We start from the raw sequence: 21,266 nt of genomic DNA on the forward strand, positions 1-21,266 counted from the left end.
TAAAAAATCTTCTAGTGTTGTTCTATTATTGGGTCTCTTTAAAATGAAACCAAAGAGTATGGTCTACACTGACCCTGGAACCAGAAAAAAACCCAAGCAAGCAAAGCAAAAGTTGAAAAGGTTCTTATTAACTTCATTTGTGAAGGCCTTCATCCATTTGCTGTGGTTGAACAACCTGCTTTTAAAGAACTAAAAAAAGAAGTAATTTTTACTCTGAGTACATTTTAAATTAGCTACTTTTTCCTTTTACTTGAGTAGATTTTTACATCAGTACTTTTACTTTTACTTAAGTAAAATTTCATCAAGGCAACAGTACTTTTACTTGAGTAATGCTGCTTAATGCTTCGACAAATAAAAACTAAGTTCATCAGCATCACTAGATACTCGATCTACTATCTTTTTATCGTATTTATTCTTTTGTTCGAGCCGTGACGCCGTCCCGTGTCTGCGTGGGCATAATCCATCAAGTGTCCCCACATTCGGGTGTCATAAGTTTATCGGGCAGCATCACCTCATTAACACACAAGAGCCATTGTTCCTTTTAGGCAGGAGGAGAGAGAGAAAGAGGGATATTCTCACTGGGGTTTTGTGCTCTTGCATGCCTCACATACCAACGAGCAGCAGTGTAGGCCGGCTGCCTGGACGCTATTATGCAAGCAGCAGATGTTTGTGGGAGAATGTTAAAGAGTTCATTCTGCTGGGACCTGCAGCGAGGGATTGTGGGATAGGTGGAGGCCCAGCTGACCAGCATCAGGGTGGTGCTCGCTCCAGGGACACACAACTTCGCTCATTCTTCTATTGCTCTCACATGCTCGAAATGTACTCGCATGTGTAAGGATTCGGGTTCTTTTTGCAAAGCTGTTGCAAGGTTTGCGTCAGCAAAGGCCGAGAGAAATGAATCAGAAACCCCTGACACAGCCGGCGCAGATGATATAACGATTGGAAATTCTTTGACAGCCGATCCATCTTACGTTTGTTCCCTTTCAACAGCAGGGTGAGGGTGTAAATCTCTTTAAATATACTGTAGGGGGTTTTACAGATTCGATCGGTCACAAAACTGGGAATTAAAATCATTGTCCATCTTTAACCTTTTCAGCTCTTCTCTGTGTGATCTAAACATTCAGGATTTAAATGCTGCAGCACTGCAAACGGCAGAGTTTAAAAAAAGATTCGGCTGCAATGAGCTGGAGCGAACGCTGACTCACCCGATCGGACGGGTTGTTTGGCGGTCGGCAGGGACACCTCGGTGAGTGGCAGGACGTAGACGTCCGGGCTGCCCTGGGAGGCTGGCGAGGCCAGAGTGGACATGTCTGCATGGTACTCGTCCCCGTCCACATTCTTGAACTCCTGAAAAACACAATTGCAGAGTTTAAAGCGGGCTACTTTCTTTAAACTGGTTCCTTTTTTTACACGTTAGACTTATCAACACCTCTTTTACATGAATTATAAAGTAGAAATTGATGATCAGGTGAAACAAACTAGCAAACATCAGCCCTGCACTACGTCATCAAGAGTATGATCTCATCACCGCGCCCGTTTTTCAACAAAAGAAACAAAGACACTTTGGGGAAAATACTTCATATTGATGATACTCTGCCGAGGAATTGCTGTTTGGTTGTTGCACCAACAGCTAAACCAAAAACTGATGGTGAACCCTTAAAAAAAGGTCCTGACAGAGGATAAAATGGCTCTGGACACAGCTGACATGGAATTTGACTTATCTAAGAGGGACAAACGAGTTTTAGTTAAAGACTTTTATAATAACAGTTCTTTTTAATTCTTGGTTCATTCACAGCTCGCCTACACAACTGTGTTCTTCGGCTAATTTTCTTACCCTAAAGACTCATTAGTTTTATCTGTCCACACGAAACCTGCTGAATTAGAGAGAAAAAGAGCTGCTCCCAATGCTTGGTATCAGCTCCAAATTAAACTCAATCAGGTCTCTCTAGAATAATACAAATCCTACTACAAATGCTGTGATTGACCATAATTTCCCCTGTTTTGACCTTTAGAAACTGTGATCATAAAACATTCATATGTTTACTTTAGGTTTGTATTTAAGCGCGATGCTTCTGCAGTTTATTCTTCAGGAAACGCTTTAGTAAATAATTAATTTATGTGAACATACTGCATGTGTGCTGTTCCATAACTACAGTTGGTCCAACATGCTGTCTGTCTTGGCTTGGACATTCTTGTAAGACGGATTTAAAATATCTTTGTCTTATTTCTTGGTTCAACCCAGTCTCGCCAAATATTACGTCGGCCCAGATTGCAAAACGTTGCAGTTTCACAATAACAGGCTCACAAAGTGTAATTCAACCACACTTTCCGAGTCCAAACATTTGTTATCGGCCTCCATCTGACTTTGTAATTTGCCAAAATTTTGCATTTCATTAAAAAAAAACTGTAAGATTACAGCTCCTCAAATGTTACTGGCAACATTTTGCTTCACGTAAAACTGTTGCAATTCTTATTGCACAACTAAAACATGTAAAAAAAATGGAAGCAGGAGGGGCTGAAAGGTTAATGTCACACTGTAACTGAACTAAGTTGGAGCCCCATCCAACCTTGTATCATGGACTTTTGACTTCTTCTTTGCTGTAACTCTTGATTGTTTAATGTTAAAAATCTAAAGACTTAAGACATGATTAAAGTTAGATATTACTAATTCAAAGTGTGGGTTAATGACAAAAACACAAAGTAAAACATCAACATCTTACCATTTTTTTCACTTTTATTGCAGCACTACATTTCCCACATGTGAACAAACTTAACTATTTAATGTTTTCTTGTGAGACTGGGCTGCCTGGTCGGATAAAACTTAGCGAAACACAGCAACACATTAGTGAGACCTTGTGCTAATTCACTTTGCAGGATCTGAAAGTTTGATGTAAACCACTAACACGTCCTGGATGGAGCTCAGGCTAAAATGGCTATGCTAACATGTCGGCTATGCTAACATGCCGGCTACGCGGAAGCTAGCTAAGTGCTAGCTAGAATGCTATTAATAGGGATTGAAAGAGAAATGATGTGCTGATATTTCCTAAAGAGATTTAGTAAAGTAAAAGCAGTTGTCTGAGGAGGACACCATCTTCCCTAACAGAGTGAACATATACAACATAAAATATACTGCTATTTAACAATAAAGCTTGCCGAGAAAAGTCAAAGTTCCTAGATGTTCCCACTTTTGTTGCATTTGCTTTCCAGAGTTAGGTTAATGTAACTCAGCTTGTCTGATATGTTTACAACTCATTTACCAGTTCAACTATCTGACATTGTTTTTACAGCAAACCTTTTTTTTTTAATGTGAAATCAGATTAAAAGTACTTAAAGAAGAAAACACATCAGTTTATGCAGTTATTTGCAATCCTGATAAAGCCTCTCTAAACCTCATCAGTGGAGGATATCGCAGTTGAATTCGTCATAATTGACCCGTGCATAGAAAATACTATGCATTACACATTGTGAATGCTTTTTTGCAGTATGAACTGATGCTTGAAAATGTAGAAAGTTGATATTTTCACACAACTGCTGAAGGAGAGCCGAGATAAACTGAAGCAAGCTGTCCTGGCACAGTTCAGAGTTTCTCTGAGCTGTTTGTGAGGCTGTTGGAGAGTCATAGTGTAAACAAAGCCAGTCCACTAAATCCAGAGATTATTAGCTCTAAGAGTACATGTGTATCAATCTTCTTCTACACAGATAAGCTTTTTGGTTTCAGGTGCCTTTTGGAAACACGCACGGCACAGACGGTAGAGAAAAGCTTCTCCAACTGACTTTCACCGAATGAAAGAATGTTTTCTTTTTAGATATTTCTACACAAAAACCAGTGAAACATTTTTCATTAAAAAAAAAAGAGAACTGGAGAAGGATTTCAGACTTATTTTCCCACCATCTGACTCAGCCTCTCAGAGACACGAGTCTTAAATGGCACCAGACAGCAGAATGATCAATAAGCCTTCTCAAATCTGAGTGGATTAGGGCGACTGGTGTCACATTCATGACTCTGGTGCTAAAAGATTTTTCAAAGTGTGTCAACCATAAAAAAAAAAAAAAAAAAACTATTTGAAAAAAATGCACAAGTGAGATCTGGGAAAATATCGCTTTGAAATAAATTATGAATTTAAAGAAGTGGCGGCGAAAACTAACAGAAAATATCAGAAAAACACAAAAAATTGCCTGAAATTTTAAACAATACCTGGAAAAGATGCTGTTAAAAAGTTTTATGAAAAGCTAAGGAGGAACACTTACTGTGAACAGCCATCAAGAAAGATTTTTCTTTAATATTACCGTTTAAAATAATGTGGCTTTACACTAAAAATGTGATCATCAAAGCGAGTCTCAGCTTTACAGTTTGGCTCTTAGCTGGTGAAATATCCCTTTTGTCTGTCGAATGGGACAACAAGGCTGCAGAGGATGTGGAGAAGGGAGGGAGTTGGCTGCATCTACGGGCCGGATGTCAGAATAAAAAGTGTCTTAGATGGGAGCCGGAGGGTTACAGGGTCCCATGGCTGGAAAAATGTGACCCGCTGCAACACCCACACAAACATATGCACACATAAACACCTCCATCTCCCGCTTCATCCTGTCCCCCAAGAATGCGAGCGCACACACTCTCGTGCACGAGGCCACGCACCCCTCCCTCCGCCTCGGATCCAAATCTTCACACGGCCCTGCTCGCCCTCCCCTTCAACATGTGGTTTCACTCTTTGCAGCGACACACACACACACACACACACACACACACTCCAGTATTTGCAGAACTGTAAAAGTTGCTCTCACTTTCCCTCTAATTTGCAGAAAAGGGTGCACTTATTTTCTACCTTTTCTCTAAATATAAAGCGACATTTTTCACGCAGGTTTCAGGTTTTCGTCCTGCAAACGGTCCAAAAACTTAAAATGTGAAACAAAAGTTTTTAAAAAACTGAACTGGTTTCACTCTTTGCAGCGACACACACACACACACACACACACACACACACACACACACACACACACTCCAGTATTTGCAGAACTGTAAAAGTTGCTCTCACTTTCCCTCTAATTTGCAGAAAAAGGTGCACTTACTTTCTACCTTTTCTCTAAATATAAAGCAACATTTTCCACACAGGTTTTCGTCCTGCAAACGGTCCAAAAACTTAAAATGTGAAACAAAAGTTGTCACATTTAAAAAAACTGAACTGATATCTTCGATTTTCAGTTGATCCATTAAACTTCGGAGGACTTTGCATGTCAAATGAAGGGCAGATGGAAAACCACTGCAGATTTTATGATGTAATTCCTGCTAACATTTACAACAGACCCCCCTCGTACAAAATAAATAAAGTCTTCCAAGCATCACTGGGAGCTTACCTGCACTCAGAGTCCACAGAAGAAGATGACAGATGCCTTCAGACTTTGCATTTCAGCCTTTTTTTCTGGGTTTCCCATAAACACACACATGCAGCCCCCCACCCGGGTGCCCACCCAGGTGCCCACCGGTGGGGGGCAGCTGGAGGAAAAGTGGCCGAAGCTAAAGGTTTCATCACTCTGCAGAGAGAACCTCACTGTTGAGAGAAGAGAACGAGGGTTTGCAGCTGACCACAGACTGTCCCTGGGATCGCTGGCAATGGAGGGATGGAGAGAAAAACCAGAAGGAGGGGGGGGGGAGAGAAGAGGGAGGAGCACCCAGTCTCCCAGTTCACAAGCCAGGGCGAACCTCTGGTCATCTGCTGAGGGAGCGGAGAGAAACTGAGCCCTCGCAAAAATGTGAGAGAAAAATACAGGGGGGGGGGGTTCACATACTACACATGTGACATCACCGGCTTCTTCCTCCCCGTCCTAAAAGCCGAAGAACATCTGCAGGACAGTCGCCCCACTCCCAGACAAACAGCCACACTATACTTGTGAGGACCGTCGACTGACCACGTTCAGAGTCTGACCTTTGAACTCATCACTATAACCCTAAAGCTGGCGTCCATCCACTCTGGAATTCAACTCTTAAACTGACACAACCCCCCCCCCACCAGAAGTTACTCGAGCCGACACAGTCTTCTATGGTCTTTGTGAGATGTCTGTGACATGCTTTCTGTGGTTAAAATACCACAGAAGTAAACAAGTTAAAAAAAAACCTTGTTGGAAAACACCGCCGAGTTCAGGAAAGATTCTTCACACTGGAAAAAATCAAAGTCTTACCAAGTATATTTGTCTCATATCTAATCAAAATATCTCATTACACTTAATATAAGACACAACTGCCTAACAAGTTCTATTTCAGCCAGATATAGGGACTTGTTTGAAGACAATACATCTGGAATATCTTGTTAAATGAAAAAGTCTTGAAAACAAATTGTTTTGAGCCGGATTTCATATGAAACAAGCTTTTTTTTTACATTTGAAGAAGTTTTTAAGTTACTTTCAAGATCACTTTTATCTCAAAAGTCCCAAATATCACATCTTATTTCAAGAAATCTTGACAAGCCGATTTTCACTAGTTCCATTGGCAGATTTTTTTTGCTTATTTCAAGCAAAAACGTCTTTTATTTGTTGTTTTTTTTAACTTATTTTTGGAGGGGCATTTTTTCCAGTGCAGGATTTAAGCAAGAAAAAAGTGCAATGAAAATGTTTAAGATGTGACACGGATCTGCAGCCCCGAAACTGCAGCTGTTCAATAATCTACAGAAAATCCCTTTGGATGCTTCGTCTGATGCGGCCTCCTCACATCGCTACACCAAGGTCATCATGCAGAATAACATTTCATCGTCAAAGTTCAGAATAAAAAAAAAAGAAGTGAAATAGTGTCCGAGGCTCATATTCATCCACACGAATCCCAGTTCTGTCTGGGAACAAAGAGAAGAGGGTCAGCGTTGGTAAATATCTTGAGACTCGGGACCTTACAACCACTGACCAAGTTGGTAACCCCTGAGTGTTGATAGACTCAGATCTGACTTTCAGCAGCCACATCAAAGCTGTCACCAAGGCAGCTTTTTACCACCTCAGAAACATCAACAGAATTAAAGGTTTCCTCTCCCAAAAAGACCAGGAGAAACTCATCCATGCATTCATCTCCAGTAGACTCCATTACTGTAACGCTCTTTTAACTGGACTTCCCAAAAAGAGCATTAAACATCTGCAGCTCACCCAGAACGCTGCTGCTGGAGTTTTAACCCGGACTAAGAGATCTGAACACATCACAGCAGCTTTAAAATCTTTACTCTGGCTTCCAGTCAGTCACAGAATAGATTTTAAAAGTTTATGACTGCTGTTGAGAATTAGCTGTAAAAAAAAAAAAAAAAAAAAAAAAAAAAAAAAAAAAAGTTTGACTTCCTACTTTAGAGGTACAGCAAATGCAGCATGATTTGAAGTTAAATAAGGGTGAAGATATACATTTAAAAAAAAAAAAAAAAAGAGCTCAAGCAGCCATGTTTTCCCCTGAATTTATGTGAGAATTATTATCGGCACAAAAAAAAAGCCCCAAAACAGCTGTGAGACAGCTGCGATGTGATGAAGAATGGCATGTAAATTAGTATAGCAACTGAGAAACTCACTGAGAGAAAAGTGTTTCTCAGAAGTCTCGCTGGCACCGAGTTGCTGCAGGAAGACAAAAGTCCACGTGTGAGATGAGCAATGGGAAGTGTGGTGCAAAGCTGTACAGTTGGAGAACAAAATGTAGCTTCTACAGCCAAACTACGGCAACAAAATGTCAAGCTGCACTCCACAAAGCTTTCACAGACAACCTTTTTGAAGACCGGAAAAAGCGGAAGTTGTAGCAGTTGTTATTTGCTGTGCCTTGCACATTTTGACCACGATGACCATCATTTCCCAAAGAAAAGCTTCAGAAACCTGCTGCAGACTGAGTGGAGGTCATTTTAGCAGCTAAAAGCAGCTAACGTTCAGCCTTCCTTTGTAGAAGCTCTTCTTCTGTATGCATCGGATCAAAAACAGGGATGCCATCAAATTCAAATCCTCCAGTCAAATAGTCAGAAATCAGACCAGATCAGAGGAAATAAATTAATTCCAACTGTTTCTCTGTCTGAGGCATGATTACTAAAATAAATGATCAGGTCTGATTATTGTCAGACTGTCATAACCTTTGTAAACATTACTTAACATGGCCAACTCTGTTGGCATCTTCTTCACAATTAATACAATAAATATCTAAATGGAACCATGAATTATTTTCAGCCTAACCTGAGTCAAGGTAATGGAACTCTAATTTGGTTCATGCACTCCCTCCTGCCTCCTCATAGGACTTTTGAACATGCAATAGTTGGAAAACATTACATTTATGACAGTTTCAGATAACAAAACATAAACACGTAAGAACGAGCAAAGGGAAATGTGGGTCTGGAATGTTTTTTGAGCCATTTTGAGCATGTGTGACAGTCTCACAATTTAGGAATACGAACACAGGAATACATACACTGGAAAAAAATCAAAGTCTTACTAAGTATATTTGTCTCATTTCTAGTCAAAATATCTCATTACACTTAATATAAGACACAACTGCCTAACAAGTACCATTTCAGCCAGATATAGGGACTTATTTGAAGACAATACATCTGGAATATCTTGTTAAATGAAAAAGTCTTGAAAACAAATTGTTGGATTTCATATGAAACAAGCTTTTTTTTTTTTTTACATTTCAAGAGGTTTTTAAGCTAATTTCAAGATCACTTTTATCTCAAAAGTCCTAAATATCACATCTTATTTCAAGAAATCTTGACAAGCCGATTTTCACTAGTTCCATTGGCAGATTTTTTTTGCTTATTTCAAGCAAAAACGTCTTCTATTTGCTGTTTTTTACTTATTTTTGGAGGGGCATTTTTTCCAGTGTACGCAAAAATGCACATTTGAGCTTTTATTATAAAAATGCTACGTTTTGCTCCGTAGATCAAAGTGGCTGCGACTCGTTCTGCTGAGGCTGTTATGAGACAGTCGTGCTGCTCAGTTTTAGTGCCTTTCAATATTTTAGAGTAAAAAACAAGAGAAAATAGAGTCCTTGTGGAAAATTCCTGCATTTTCCTGAAAGATAAAATCTGCTACTTGGGTGAACCACTAAGTGTCACTTTAGCAGTCGACTCTAACTGCCAACCAAACTGGGCCAGAACCTAAAGTGAGCCCCAACTATGAGTTTAAAATAAATCGGCTTATAGATCTCTATATCCAGGCAACAAATTGGAATATATGAAGTGAGATCATATTTTATTTTATCTAACTGAAGAGGGTAAATTATTCGGTGGAGGATCAGGTTGAAAATAAAGGCAGGCAGGGGGTCCTGGTGCATTTTTCTGTTCATGATTCAGTGTTTTAAGTCATTTTTAAGGATTATTTTATGAACCCTGTCTGAGGCATCTCATCCAATGAATTTGGGGAACCTGCACGGGTTAAATATTTGTGCACAAGCTTAAAGAAAAACTAATTAATGCATTTTTGGTTCTTGTAATGCTTCAAGTTTGCTCTGAAGGCAACTGGATTTGCCTCCAGGATCTCTAATTCTCACCATCCTCCCGCAGAGGTCGAGTCTTCATCTGTGTTACTGTTTCTAAAACACAGAGAGCTTTTTTCTTTTTTCTTTCTCTTCTCTGGGAGGGGATGTGCCTAATTCCAGATGGGGCCCCGTGGCCGGATGCACTGTGGGCTCATGGGTATGCCCTTCCTCACGCCCTCTCACTTCCCCCCCTCCTCCCACTCCAGCCCCCTCACCAAACACACCCTGACAGGTTCCAGCTGGGTGGTCCCACCAGACACAAACCAGACAATCCTTGTACATCTTCACTGGATGACTTGTTCCCGGTTAGGAGCCTCATACGGTGTTTAACCTGGATAACAGAGTTTCCTCGCAGATAGGACGCTGTGTGCTACGGCTGTGGATATTCCTGGAATCGGATGTCCCTGACTGAAAGTGGACGTGATCTTGGACACATCTTGCACTTCTACACAGCTTCACAGAGGCCATTTCTGCAAAAAATAAATCATGTTCCTCTGACAAGTGCTGTGCATGATAATGGCTGCCAGCAGATGCATGTAGTAGTGAAACAAACACACAGGATATGATGAGATGCACTTTAGAAGGAAAGGAATCTTTTTTTGTTGATTATTTTTCTAAATAATTACCGTATCATGTCAAGTCTCATGCTGAGATCACTAGTTCAACTGTTCTGTTTGCCAGAACAGAGGTCAAAAACCTAAAGATATACACTTAAAATAACTTGAAATAAAATTAGACTTAAATCAGATCCAATTGGAGTATTTTCCCATGCTAATTTTCACTTTCGAAAAGCTGGAAACACATGAAATTTACCATATTATGGTATGACGCTAATTATCTAATGCTAACATGCTAAACTAATAAAGAAACCATGGCAAATAATCAACACATTCTCACTGCCAACTCTTAATTTATTAATATTTGGTCAGTAGCCACTGGCATGACACTTTAGTGCAGTAGGTACCCCTCTAGCATAACTTTTCAAGAAGTAAGATAGCAACTTACACAAGCATAACGCTAGTTGAGTGTGTAATAAAAAAAAGACTGAATTTGGAGTTTGAGGATGGTGTAAATGAAAAATACAAGACTTTCAAATAGGAGAATCAGATTCTATTCTTGTTTATTTGCTTGTCTGTTATACTTTCACCTGACCTTTGTTTTTTTTACCTCCATCAGGTGTGCGATTGCCACAGTTTGTCAGTTAGCATGCTAACTAGCAAAACTAATAATTTGATGGACATTAGTGGAGAATTGGAGCATGTGCAAAAAGAAAAGCTGTTAAAAATAGATGCAGATCACAATCATTTATGTCAAAAGTGCAAAATCCAACATTAGTCCTGTCAGAAACATTTAATTTCTTACTTTTGCACTTGTTATTTTCTGCTAGCTTGGTTAGGTTTAAGCACAGAGACTAAGTTACTTTATTATCTTTAGGAAAACTTTAAGATTTGTGCTAAAATAAACCCCCACGATAATGTCGACTAACTGTAAGGCAATACCTTTCCTCTTCTCGTCTTTCCTTCATTTTCTTGGTTACCATAGTTATGAGCCCCACAGTATTTAATTCACATGAAGAAAAACATTTACCCTCAGAATCAAGTGATCTGTAACAGGAGCAAAATGGCTTCTATTGAAATCTATTCAATATGATGCAGACGGGTTCCTCTTGAAATGTGAACCAGAGGGACGCTGATCAGCAAGTGACGAGTTAGGAGTGAAGATTAGTTTCAACTCAAACATCTGCATAAACAGATCTCATGTTTTTTAACTGAAATTAATATTCTTTTTCAGATGTTTAGTGACCAGTACTTACATGTGGAAAAAATTATATAATTTCACTTCCAGGATTGATTAAGCATTTCAGCTGAACTGAATTGAGTTGAAAAAGCTTTAATTCTGTGGTCCTTAACTAAACAACTTCCAGGGGTGGTCAAAGGGTTCATAAACTCACTTAAAATGCTGAGTATTGCTCAACTGGGGGCAAAAACCTGACTTTATTCCTTAAACCTGACAAGTTCTTATTACATTTCTCACACTTTCAAGTCAGTGAACAAGTAAAAAAAACTGGGATTAAAATACATAATATATTTCTTTAATTAAAATGAGTTTTAATTATGTGAGTGCATCTGGGAAACACCAGCATGATAGCATGTTGACATCAACACTTGTCAAGAGATCAGAGCTCTGCTGTGCATAAACACAACCTCCAACGTGGCTCCCAAAGAGACTCTGTGCATGATGAATCAATCAAGTAATTGCACTATTATCACTTTGTGCTTTTAAGTGTGTTTTTGGTGACCAGTAACTTGAGTGAGGTCAAAAAAAAGCAGAAACTTGGCGTGAAACACATTCCTGCCGAATGAGCAGAGTCAGTAGAAAGGAAGAGTTCACAGTGGTTTATGATACTTTGATACTAAGGACTGCAACAGGCAGTAAAGAAATCCTGCAGGTTTGTGAATATTCTATAATCACGCATAGAAATGCCTTTAAAGGCACATTTCGCCTCTTTTGACATGAAGCTGTATGACATCCCATATCAGCAACATCATTTATGAACATGTTCTTACCCCCTGCTGCGTCCTGTGAGCCGAGTTTCAGCCTCGTTTTGGTGTTGATGAAGATAGTCCGTCTAGTTGGCTGGGGCCACAAAAATAAAGCGTTTTGCTTCTCAAAACAATTTGCGTTCAAAAGAGTAATACATTTGCATCACAAAAATCGTTCTCCAGGAAAAAGTCAGACCTCACTGTCGCGGCCTTTTAAGTTTCCAAATGATATTTTCCAACAAAGGCCGTGGGTGGCAGCAGGTGGTTTTGTTCTTGCACGCACTTCAGTTGATTGTTAAAAAATATATGTAGTTTATTTTTGACAACAAAAAAAATATGAACAAAACAATAACAAAAAAATTCTTACAATTTGGATGAAAACAAAAGTTAACTTATTTTGATTTAACAAGATCTAAAAGTGGTCAAAAAATCATTCAACCACCACCTCCCCTCCTCACACCGGACATTTGACAAACAAAAAAGAGCCCCTGGTGTGTTCTTAATCTGTCTGATTAATGGGCGGGTCTAAAAGTCACCAAAATAATTTAAACAATCTCTAATACAAAAATGAACCCCAGATCTTGACTCCAAATCAACCAAAGTACATTCCAACTGCCCAAAGAAAACCAAACCGATAGAACCCATGACTTACATAACATAAATGGCCACAACACTCACAATCTCTTGGCCCTATTTTCGCTCCCTTCGTATCACTGCCTGCTGTGTAGACCGAGCAGCAAACACCGTAACAGATGCGGCTGTCGGCAGGCGGCACCGACAGGTCTGACTTTTTCCTGGAGAACGATTTTGTGATGAAAATGTATTACTCTTTTGAACGCAAATTGTTTTGAGAAGCAAAACGCTTGATGTTTTAAGCCCCAGCCAACCAGCCGGACTACCTTCATCAACACCAAAACGAGGCTGGAACTCGGCTCACAGGACGCAGCAGGGGGTAAGAACATGTTCATAAATGATATTGCTAATATGGGATGTCATACAGCTTCATGTCAAAAGAGGCGAACTATCCCTTGAAGTGTACACACAGTTTTAGTAGAAAGTTGTAAGTTTCAGCCTGCAGGTGAATCAGCAGTAACACACATACGCCCTGACACAGAATAAAGGCACACAGGCATATATGCATAGGTTTTGTCCACACACACACACACACCGTCCTATTTCCTTCAGTGCCGTGACCCATTTCAGTGTGTGCTGCAACATCCACAAGGCGGCTGTGGAAAGCTGCAGGGCTCCAATTGTGCCACGAATAGACTCGACCAGCTTTGTTTGCAATTGTTCCCACTTCCCATCAATATATCTCTGTGAAAATGGCTGAGGATGTTGTTTACTGAATGTATTGGATGTCTAATGAGAAGCTACGCGGGCTGGTGGAAGTCTATCCCTTTGAAAGACTGTATAAAAACTTGTGTGTGTGCCGAGGTGTGTCTCCATGCCTCATGTTTTGTTTTGTTTTGTTTTGTGTTTAACGTGGAGGTCGATGAGAAGTGATGCACTGCACCTTGAAGCCGATTTTGCCCTTCTTGCAGCAGAGGCAGGCCAGCATGAGGAAGACGAAGGTGAAGAGACCCGAGAAGGAGATGGCCACCACGGCCAGGGAGGACGACCAGGACAGCTCACTCAGTGGAGCGCCATCTGCAGGTCACAGAGAGGCAAGAACATCAGCTCTGGGGCCGGATTCTGCAGTTTGCATGAAGTACAACAGTGTGATCGGATGTTTATTCAGCATGCATCACATGTGAAAGCAGCCAGTTGGGATCTTTTATTTCCATCACAGTCCAGGCTCGTGTTTTTACTGGAAAATATATTCCTTTCAGACATAAACAGCCCTGCAGTTTTTACCCAGAACACAGTGAAGAACAATAAGTCTCTGCACAGCTTGACACCACAACACAGACACGTCTGCTGCACCAAATGGCCTTTTCATTCATTTTTCATAAACGGGGCTGTAACACAGCACTGGGACGGGGGTTTACAGAAGAACAAAATGCTTTTACTTCATTTTAGCTTACTCAAAATGTTTATTTTAGCTGAATTCAGCTAAAGTTTTATTATCTGTGCCACTGCGATGCTGCAGTGCCCCAAAAACACACTTATGGTGCATTTAAACCTGAAGCTCAAACCACAGAGCTTCCGTTAAACTGAAATATGCATGATCATTTTAAATGATTTAATGTGGAAACAACAACTGGGATACTTTCATGTCTTTATTTCTAACTTCTCGTCCTCTCCTGAGAATAAATGACAACAAACGATCCTCCACTGATGATTGGACTGTTGTGATCTTTGGGGTTAAACAGGATAATAAGCCTATGCATCTACTTCTACTTTGCTAAGATGCTTTTTGAATGTAGATGCAGCAACTTAGCAGATGGTCTTTTCTTTACATCTTTACTGACTGTAATAATAAAAGAGTTATTATTATTTCCTGATATCTACCCGACAGAACATGCACAGAATAGCAGATGTAGCAACATGTAAAGGCTTCTTGAGAGGGATCTGGTTTCAGACAAGATGATAGATGCATCATTATTTTTCTTGATAATTACAATAAGAAAAATTTGGCCAAAGAATGATCGCCAATAGCAGTGATTTTTATCATTTATTTTCCCATTGATGCCATGGAAACATGGAGCATGAATTCTTTCTATCAAAACCTTTATCACAACATTTCACAGTAAATAGCATTTGTATAAAAAGAATGGAAATGTTTTAAATTAAAGGTAAATAAATCCTGTTTCATAACTAAATCAATGCAACACAGCCAGCCATTGATTAACACTCTCCTGTTTTCTGATTGGCTGATTGTGGTCAACGGCATAAACGTCGGGTCGATGTATATGTGTATCTCCAGGCACAACAAACGCATCGTTTTAGAAGCCATTTAATAAATTAATTGGATTTAATCGTGAAGTAAAACACATCCGGCAGCTTTCTTATTAGTTATTGAGATATTTAGATTGATTAAAAACACTAGATTTAACCTTTAACCAGCCTAAAACCTGAAGCTTTTCTGGAAAACTTGGCAGAATCACCAGTGTCCACAACACGATTTAAAAGTTAGGCTTTAAAGAAACTATAAATATGGAAAAAAAAACATTTAAAAAGTTAAAACTGTCAAAATGAACGCATTAATAACGAGTTAATTATTCTTTTTTTTATGTAGACAAACAAACCTAACACTCGTTTTCTGATGAGTGGACTCATTTGAAAACCCTGATGTTGGAGAACTTTCACCCCAACATCTGCTGTAGCATCGTGCTCTGTCCACCGCGCCTCTGTGTCCACCATCCTGTTGCACTTAGCTTTTCAGATGATTTTTTAAAGCATTTCTGTCCTAATTAAGCAGTATAGAGAGAACAAGGCAGATACACAGATGTGCAACTGGGAACTAAAACCATTTAGCAATAAGAATTCATAACTAGCAACCAAACACAGAGCGACCTGAAGCTGCAGCACTACATGCTACAGACACCCTCACTGGGTCCTTAATGCAACATTTTTCATTGTTCTTTATGGGCAAAACAACAAATTTGGTGGTTTAATTAAAAGTGGGATGTGAACGGGATGCAAACTGAATGCAGATGAAGCGTCACGTTCACGCTCTCTGCTTCTGAGCCCCAACAGTCTTTTTCTTCTGCAGCATCCTTTTCCCGTCTCATCGAGCGGCTCCGAGCATCATTGGAAGCCCGGAGGACGGCGAAGGTCCGAATTACCCTCCACGAGGGCAGCTGCACGTCGTCTAATCTCACAGATAATACCTCGTTCCCACACCGGAAACGCAGCGGTTGCCACAGAAACAGCTTGGACGGACAGCCATGCGGGGGTCGCCTTCAGTATTAAATCTCTCACACCAACTCCTGCCAACAGCAGTGCCACCCAGCTGCACACACACAAACACACACACACACACACACACACACACACTTAATGCCGAGTAAGGACCGAGTAAAAACCACTCAAAGTGAGGACCAGTATTTCTAGTTCACTTAGAAACAAACAAAGTGTCATTCCAGACACTCGGTGGCATAGTGATCCAATACACTGCTTCAGATTTTGAGAAGCACAAAAGATTCAGAAAAAGATTTTAATCTGTGTTAAAGGGATAGTTCGCCTCTTTTGACATGAAGCTGTATGACATCCCATATTAGCAATAAATATATATATATATATATATATATAAAAACATTTTCTTACCCCCTGCTGCATCCTGTGAGCCGAGTTCCAGCCTCGTTTTGGTGTTGACGAAGGTAGTCCGGCTAGTTGGCTGAGGTTTAAAAAAATAAAGCGTTTTGCTTCTCAAAACAATATGCGTTCAAAAGAGTAATACATTTGCATCACAAAATCGTTCTCCAGGAAAACTCAGACCTCACAATCGCTTGGCACTATTTTCTCTCCCTTCGTATCAATGCGTTCAGCCACCTAGCGATAGCCGCACCTGTTACGGTGTTTACTCCTCGGAAGCAGGGGAGTGCTCGGTCTACACAGCAGGCAGTGATATGAAGGGAGAAAAAATAGTGCCAAGCGATTGTGAGGTCTGACTTTTTCTGGAGGGACGATTTTGTGATGCAAATGTATTACTCTTTTGAACGCATATTGTTTTGAGAAGCAAGACGCTTTATTTTTTAAACCCCAGCCAACTAGCCGGACTACTTTCATTAACGCCAAAACGAGGCTGGAACTCGGCTCACAGGACGCAGCAGGGGGTAAGAAAATGTTCATAAATGATGCTGCTGATATGGGATGTCATACAGCTTCATGTCAAAAGAGGCGAACTATCCCTTTAAACTTTAGGGGTGAAAAATTGACACTTAGGACATTCTGAGGTCCTACTCAGAAAATTAGAAGATAACATCTATATAACCTAAAGAGGTCATCTAGAGGGAAAAAGTGAGGACCGGCCAAAATGTCCTCACTATGTAAAAATGACCTCTGTTGGTTAAAAACTGGATTTGGTCCTCACTCAACACGAAGTGCAAGAACACACACACACACACACACACACACACACACACACACACACACACACTGATTTCTGCTGTTCCTTTGTGCTGATCCTCTGAAAGCTGGTGCAACCGGCTCTCGTGAGCACGGGGCTCTTAGTTTAATTGGACAGAGAGCAAACATCATTGTTTATCATGGTGCCTGGCAGAAGGAAGTAGAGAATGATGATGAAATAAGTATGAAAAGATGCAGCTTTAACCGTCAGCCACAGGATTAGCTGGCCTGTGCTCGCATGTTACCGAGCGGGGGCTCATAAAAATAGCGTTCCTCCAACAGGGGTCCATTAAACGTGGAATATGATGCCATATGCAGCTCAGTGGGAGGCCGGAGTGAAGAAGCCAGCTTGCTAAATTGGTCAGCGACCATTTAGTGCTCCGAAAAGCTAAACAAGAGAATTCAGATTTAATTACTCCATTTGTCGGGGGGGATAATTAAAGAGAGCAGAAGCATATTGTTTCCTATGTTGTGGTTTATGTAAAACTCCCTCAGATCCCGCCTCACTCGGCAGCAGAAACAGAAGAGAGTGACTGTAGAGGCTCTGCATATTAATATTTATGCAACAGAGAGCATTTAAACCCTGCAATCTATGAATATCACTGTCGTGCAGTCAACTTAAACAGCAGAATGAATCAACCTTTTGGTCCCAACATTAACATTTCTTATTCAGTTATTCTGTGTGAATCCAATTCCTGATACGTCTCATTTCTCTGTGGTTTTGGGTTCCACTTTGGGTCCAAAAACCACTAAAAACAGTAACCTGTATGCTGAAACATAAAATAACCACGAAAGTAAAGACACTGCGTCTTCTTTTAGCCAGCCATCATGTTAGTTCTGTGTTTGTGTGCTTTACAGAAGACATTTTCAAGCGGAAACCAAGAAAAATAAAAAAAAGAGTTCAGCAATGATGTTTTCTGATAAGCAGAGGAAAGCATGACTATCACCTGTTAAAACTCTTAATCACTTCTTTTGTGACAACTTCAGTAAACATTTGGACACTTTATGTCTGTATAGAAAAGGGAAAAGTAATTTCCCTGAACATAAATCTATAAATTAGATATTGGAAGAGTTTTTCTATGAATATACTGCCTTCACTGGAAAAAATCTAAATCTTACCAAGTATATTTGTCTCATTGAATATCTCATTACACTTAATGTAAGACACATTTGCCTAACAAGTACCATTTCAGCCAGATATTGGGACTTGTTTTAATACAATACATCTTGAATATCTTGTTAAGTGAAAAAGTCTTGAAAACATCTTGTTTTGAGTCATATTTCATATGAAACAAGTTTTGTTTTTTTCATTTGAAGAGGTTTTTAAGCTAATTTCAAGACCACTTTTAACTCAAAAGTCCTAAATATCACATCTTATTTCAAGAAATCTTGACAAGCCGATTTTTACTAGTTCCATTGGCAGATTTTTTGCTTATTTCAAGCAAAAACATATTGTATTTGTTTTGTTTTTTTTTTACTTATTTTTGGAGGGGCATTTTTTCCAGTGTTGATGATCTATTATAGAAGTACATGTGCATGAATCTTCTACATTTGAAAATTCCCAGTGCCTGTATAAGTCTTTTTTTCATCAATTTTCTGCCATTTATTTGAGAGCAGGTCTGCAGTGCGATATGAGACTTCCTGCAGCTCCTCTGAGGTGGGGACACAGAGGAGTTAGTAAAACAGACAAACAGAATTACAATCTCTCCAGAGAGTCCCGGCTTCCTCCCAGTGGGATACGTATGAAACTTCTCCCCTTGGAAATGAGCAAAAACGAATCCCGGCCAGATGTCCAAATACCTCAGCTGGCTAAGAGCCGTGACTCTGTCCTGAGCCATCTCTTCCTTCCTGTCACTACATGAACCCAGGTGAGGGTTTGAGCATAAATCAGCTGGTAAATCACTGCAGATGCTGCCCAAACCTGCCTGTTTGCAAACGAATCAATGTGCAAATATGAGACCCACTGCACATACACACAGAATGATATCAAGAGTAGGGCTGGGCAACGATTAAAATTTAATCTAATTAATCACGATCAATAGCATTTGTACGCAAAGTCCAAAAAGGAATTCAAAAGTCGTATATAGCTTTTAGCGTTTAGTTTTATTTTAAATGTGCTGCCATATGAATGAAAGTGCCATAACATTTGTTGTGCAAACACACTTTTAACATCAGCATCTTTCTGTAGTTTTTATGTAGAAGCCTCGCTCCACTGTCTGTTTCCTTGAATGACTTGCTGCGATCAGTTGTGTGTTTTGCCTTTAAGTGATATTTTAGACTGGAACTACTATGCTGAGAAGACAATTCAACTTGGCAGTGTTTACAGATGACTTTGGGTCTGTCGACTCCGCCGTCTGGAAGAACTTTAAAATTAAAATGGCCGAGTAAAAGTTCCGTACCCTTCTCCATGTTTGGTGGATCCGCCGATTACTTTCTTTTCCGGTTCCGCAGCAGACAGCAGCAGACTTTTACAAAATAAAAGCCTGTGAGCAACAGACTTTTACAAAATAAAAGCCTGTGTGCAACAGATTTTAATAATAATATAAGAAATAAAAAAAATAAAAATGTGTTAATGCGCAATAAAATATTTATCGTCGTTAAATAATTAACGAGTTAACGCGATAATAACGAGTTAACTCGCCCAGCCCTAAACAAGATCAATGAATTCTGCAAAGGTGGGTCCGACTACTCTTTTCTCCACAACAAAACAAGCTGCAATGTATGCCTCCAGATGTCAGTACATCATACACCCCGGGCCTCGAAGACAAGTAAACCTATAAACCGACTTTGTTCAACAAAATCAGAGTGAAGTGAATTCATCTTTTAATTATGAGACCATTCGCCAATACCTAAACGAGACTCCTCGAAGCGACAAGAAGCCGGCTGCTACAGAGGAGGAGAGTGTGGTTGCAGCAGCAGTGAAGAGGGGAATTCTGCAGGAGACAGGAACATCTAATCTTTTTTCAGTGGAAAAGCCACAGAGGAAATGTGTGCAGGTGCAGGAAAAAGCTGAGAACAGCAGAAAGAAAACCCAGAGGAGAGGAGGAAGGAAGATCACTGAAATGAATCGCTGAACATGTCTGAGGTCTGTCAGATTAGGGAGGAAACATCAACCGCCGAGAAACAGAGGCAGTCCTCGTTGTGGTGTTGAGGAAAACCACGGCCACTGATTGTTAATTCTAATTAATTAGATGGGACTCTTCCTTTTGTGTGCTGTAATGAGCCCAAGTCCAAAGAGACGAATGCCTCCCGCCAAAGGTTGTTTGTCCCCACAGAGATCTTCAGCACAATAACTCAGAGATGCTGCGTTTTTCTCTGCTTCCACCACTTAATGCCAGCAGCGTGAGCACCACATCACTTAGAGGTGGTAGCCATTTTTAGCCTCCTGAGGCAGAATTCTGTTCAAGTTGATGACTAAATGATGAAAAGGGGGCGAGCGTGAGCGAAGGAAAGGCGGGAAGAGAGAATCTGAGGAAGACCTACTCTGCAGCAGCTCCTGGGGGAGAATCGCTCGGAAACCAAAGCAGCAGCAGCAGCTCGGAGTCTTAAAACTGAGGCGTTCTGACAACTTCACGTGTTTGTTACTGTCGGAGCTGCCTGAAAAATCCCTCAGCAGGTATTTTTAAAGCTGGGAGAGGTTACTGCTGCGTATATTTCTGCAAGCTGAAACACCACCAGGGCCTGTGTGGTGCATGTTCACCAAGCATAGAAGTGTGGTGTAAACAGAAAAGATCTCTACACATCAGCTGATCGTATCAAAATGTGTAACGGAAAAGAAAAATGGTCGACCTTTGTTTATTGCAGGCCAAACGCTGTATTACATTATGCTGGAAAAATGTTGGTTGCCCCTCTTTTGCCCCACTGGTTAAATAACTTAACATGGAGTTTGGCTCTTGAGAAACTGACCTATATTGTTAGAAAGAGGGCTTCTGAATTTTAGGATATTTGGAGGATGTTTCTGGAACTGTTGAGGGAGGGAGAATGAAATAATGAAAAATATTTTAATATTTAATATTATAATTTTAAAGGGACACTATGTAATAAATTAAGTCATTTATTAGCTCAAATCAACATATTCATTCATAAGTTAGTCCTCATTGGTGTAAAATGATCTCTGTCAAAAATCTCACTTATCCTCCTGAGTGAAGAATAACTTGTCTGTATCTACATAGAGCAGGTAAGCTCTATGGAGGCTGCCATGTCCTTCCGGTCTATGTATAATGACGAAGTGCCGAGAGGGACAT

The 21,266-nt window shown here is 40.2% G+C and overlaps 1 protein-coding gene across 3 annotated transcripts in view; it reads right to left on the reverse strand.

Moving 5' to 3' along the window:
- Positions 1 to 21,266, reverse strand: part of aatkb (apoptosis-associated tyrosine kinase b) — a 74,068-nt gene that overhangs the window by 21,721 nt on the left and 31,081 nt on the right. The window contains exons 2-3 of one of the 3 annotated variants that reach the window (XM_075458291.1): positions 13,526 to 13,659; positions 1,206 to 1,347 (exon numbers count right to left, since the gene is read on the reverse strand). In XM_075458291.1, coding sequence (XP_075314406.1) covers positions 1,206 to 1,347; positions 13,526 to 13,659 — 276 coding nt within the window. Of the gene's footprint in view, positions 1 to 1,205; positions 1,348 to 4,248; positions 4,324 to 5,349; positions 5,558 to 13,525; positions 13,660 to 21,266 lie in introns of those variants that run through there. The other 2 variants (XM_075458292.1, XM_075458293.1) reach the window with 2 other exon arrangements.

Source organism: Odontesthes bonariensis, chromosome 23 (assembly GCF_027942865.1).
Source record: "Odontesthes bonariensis isolate fOdoBon6 chromosome 23, fOdoBon6.hap1, whole genome shotgun sequence".
Classification (NCBI taxonomy): Eukaryota; Metazoa; Chordata; class Actinopteri; order Atheriniformes; family Atherinopsidae; genus Odontesthes; species Odontesthes bonariensis.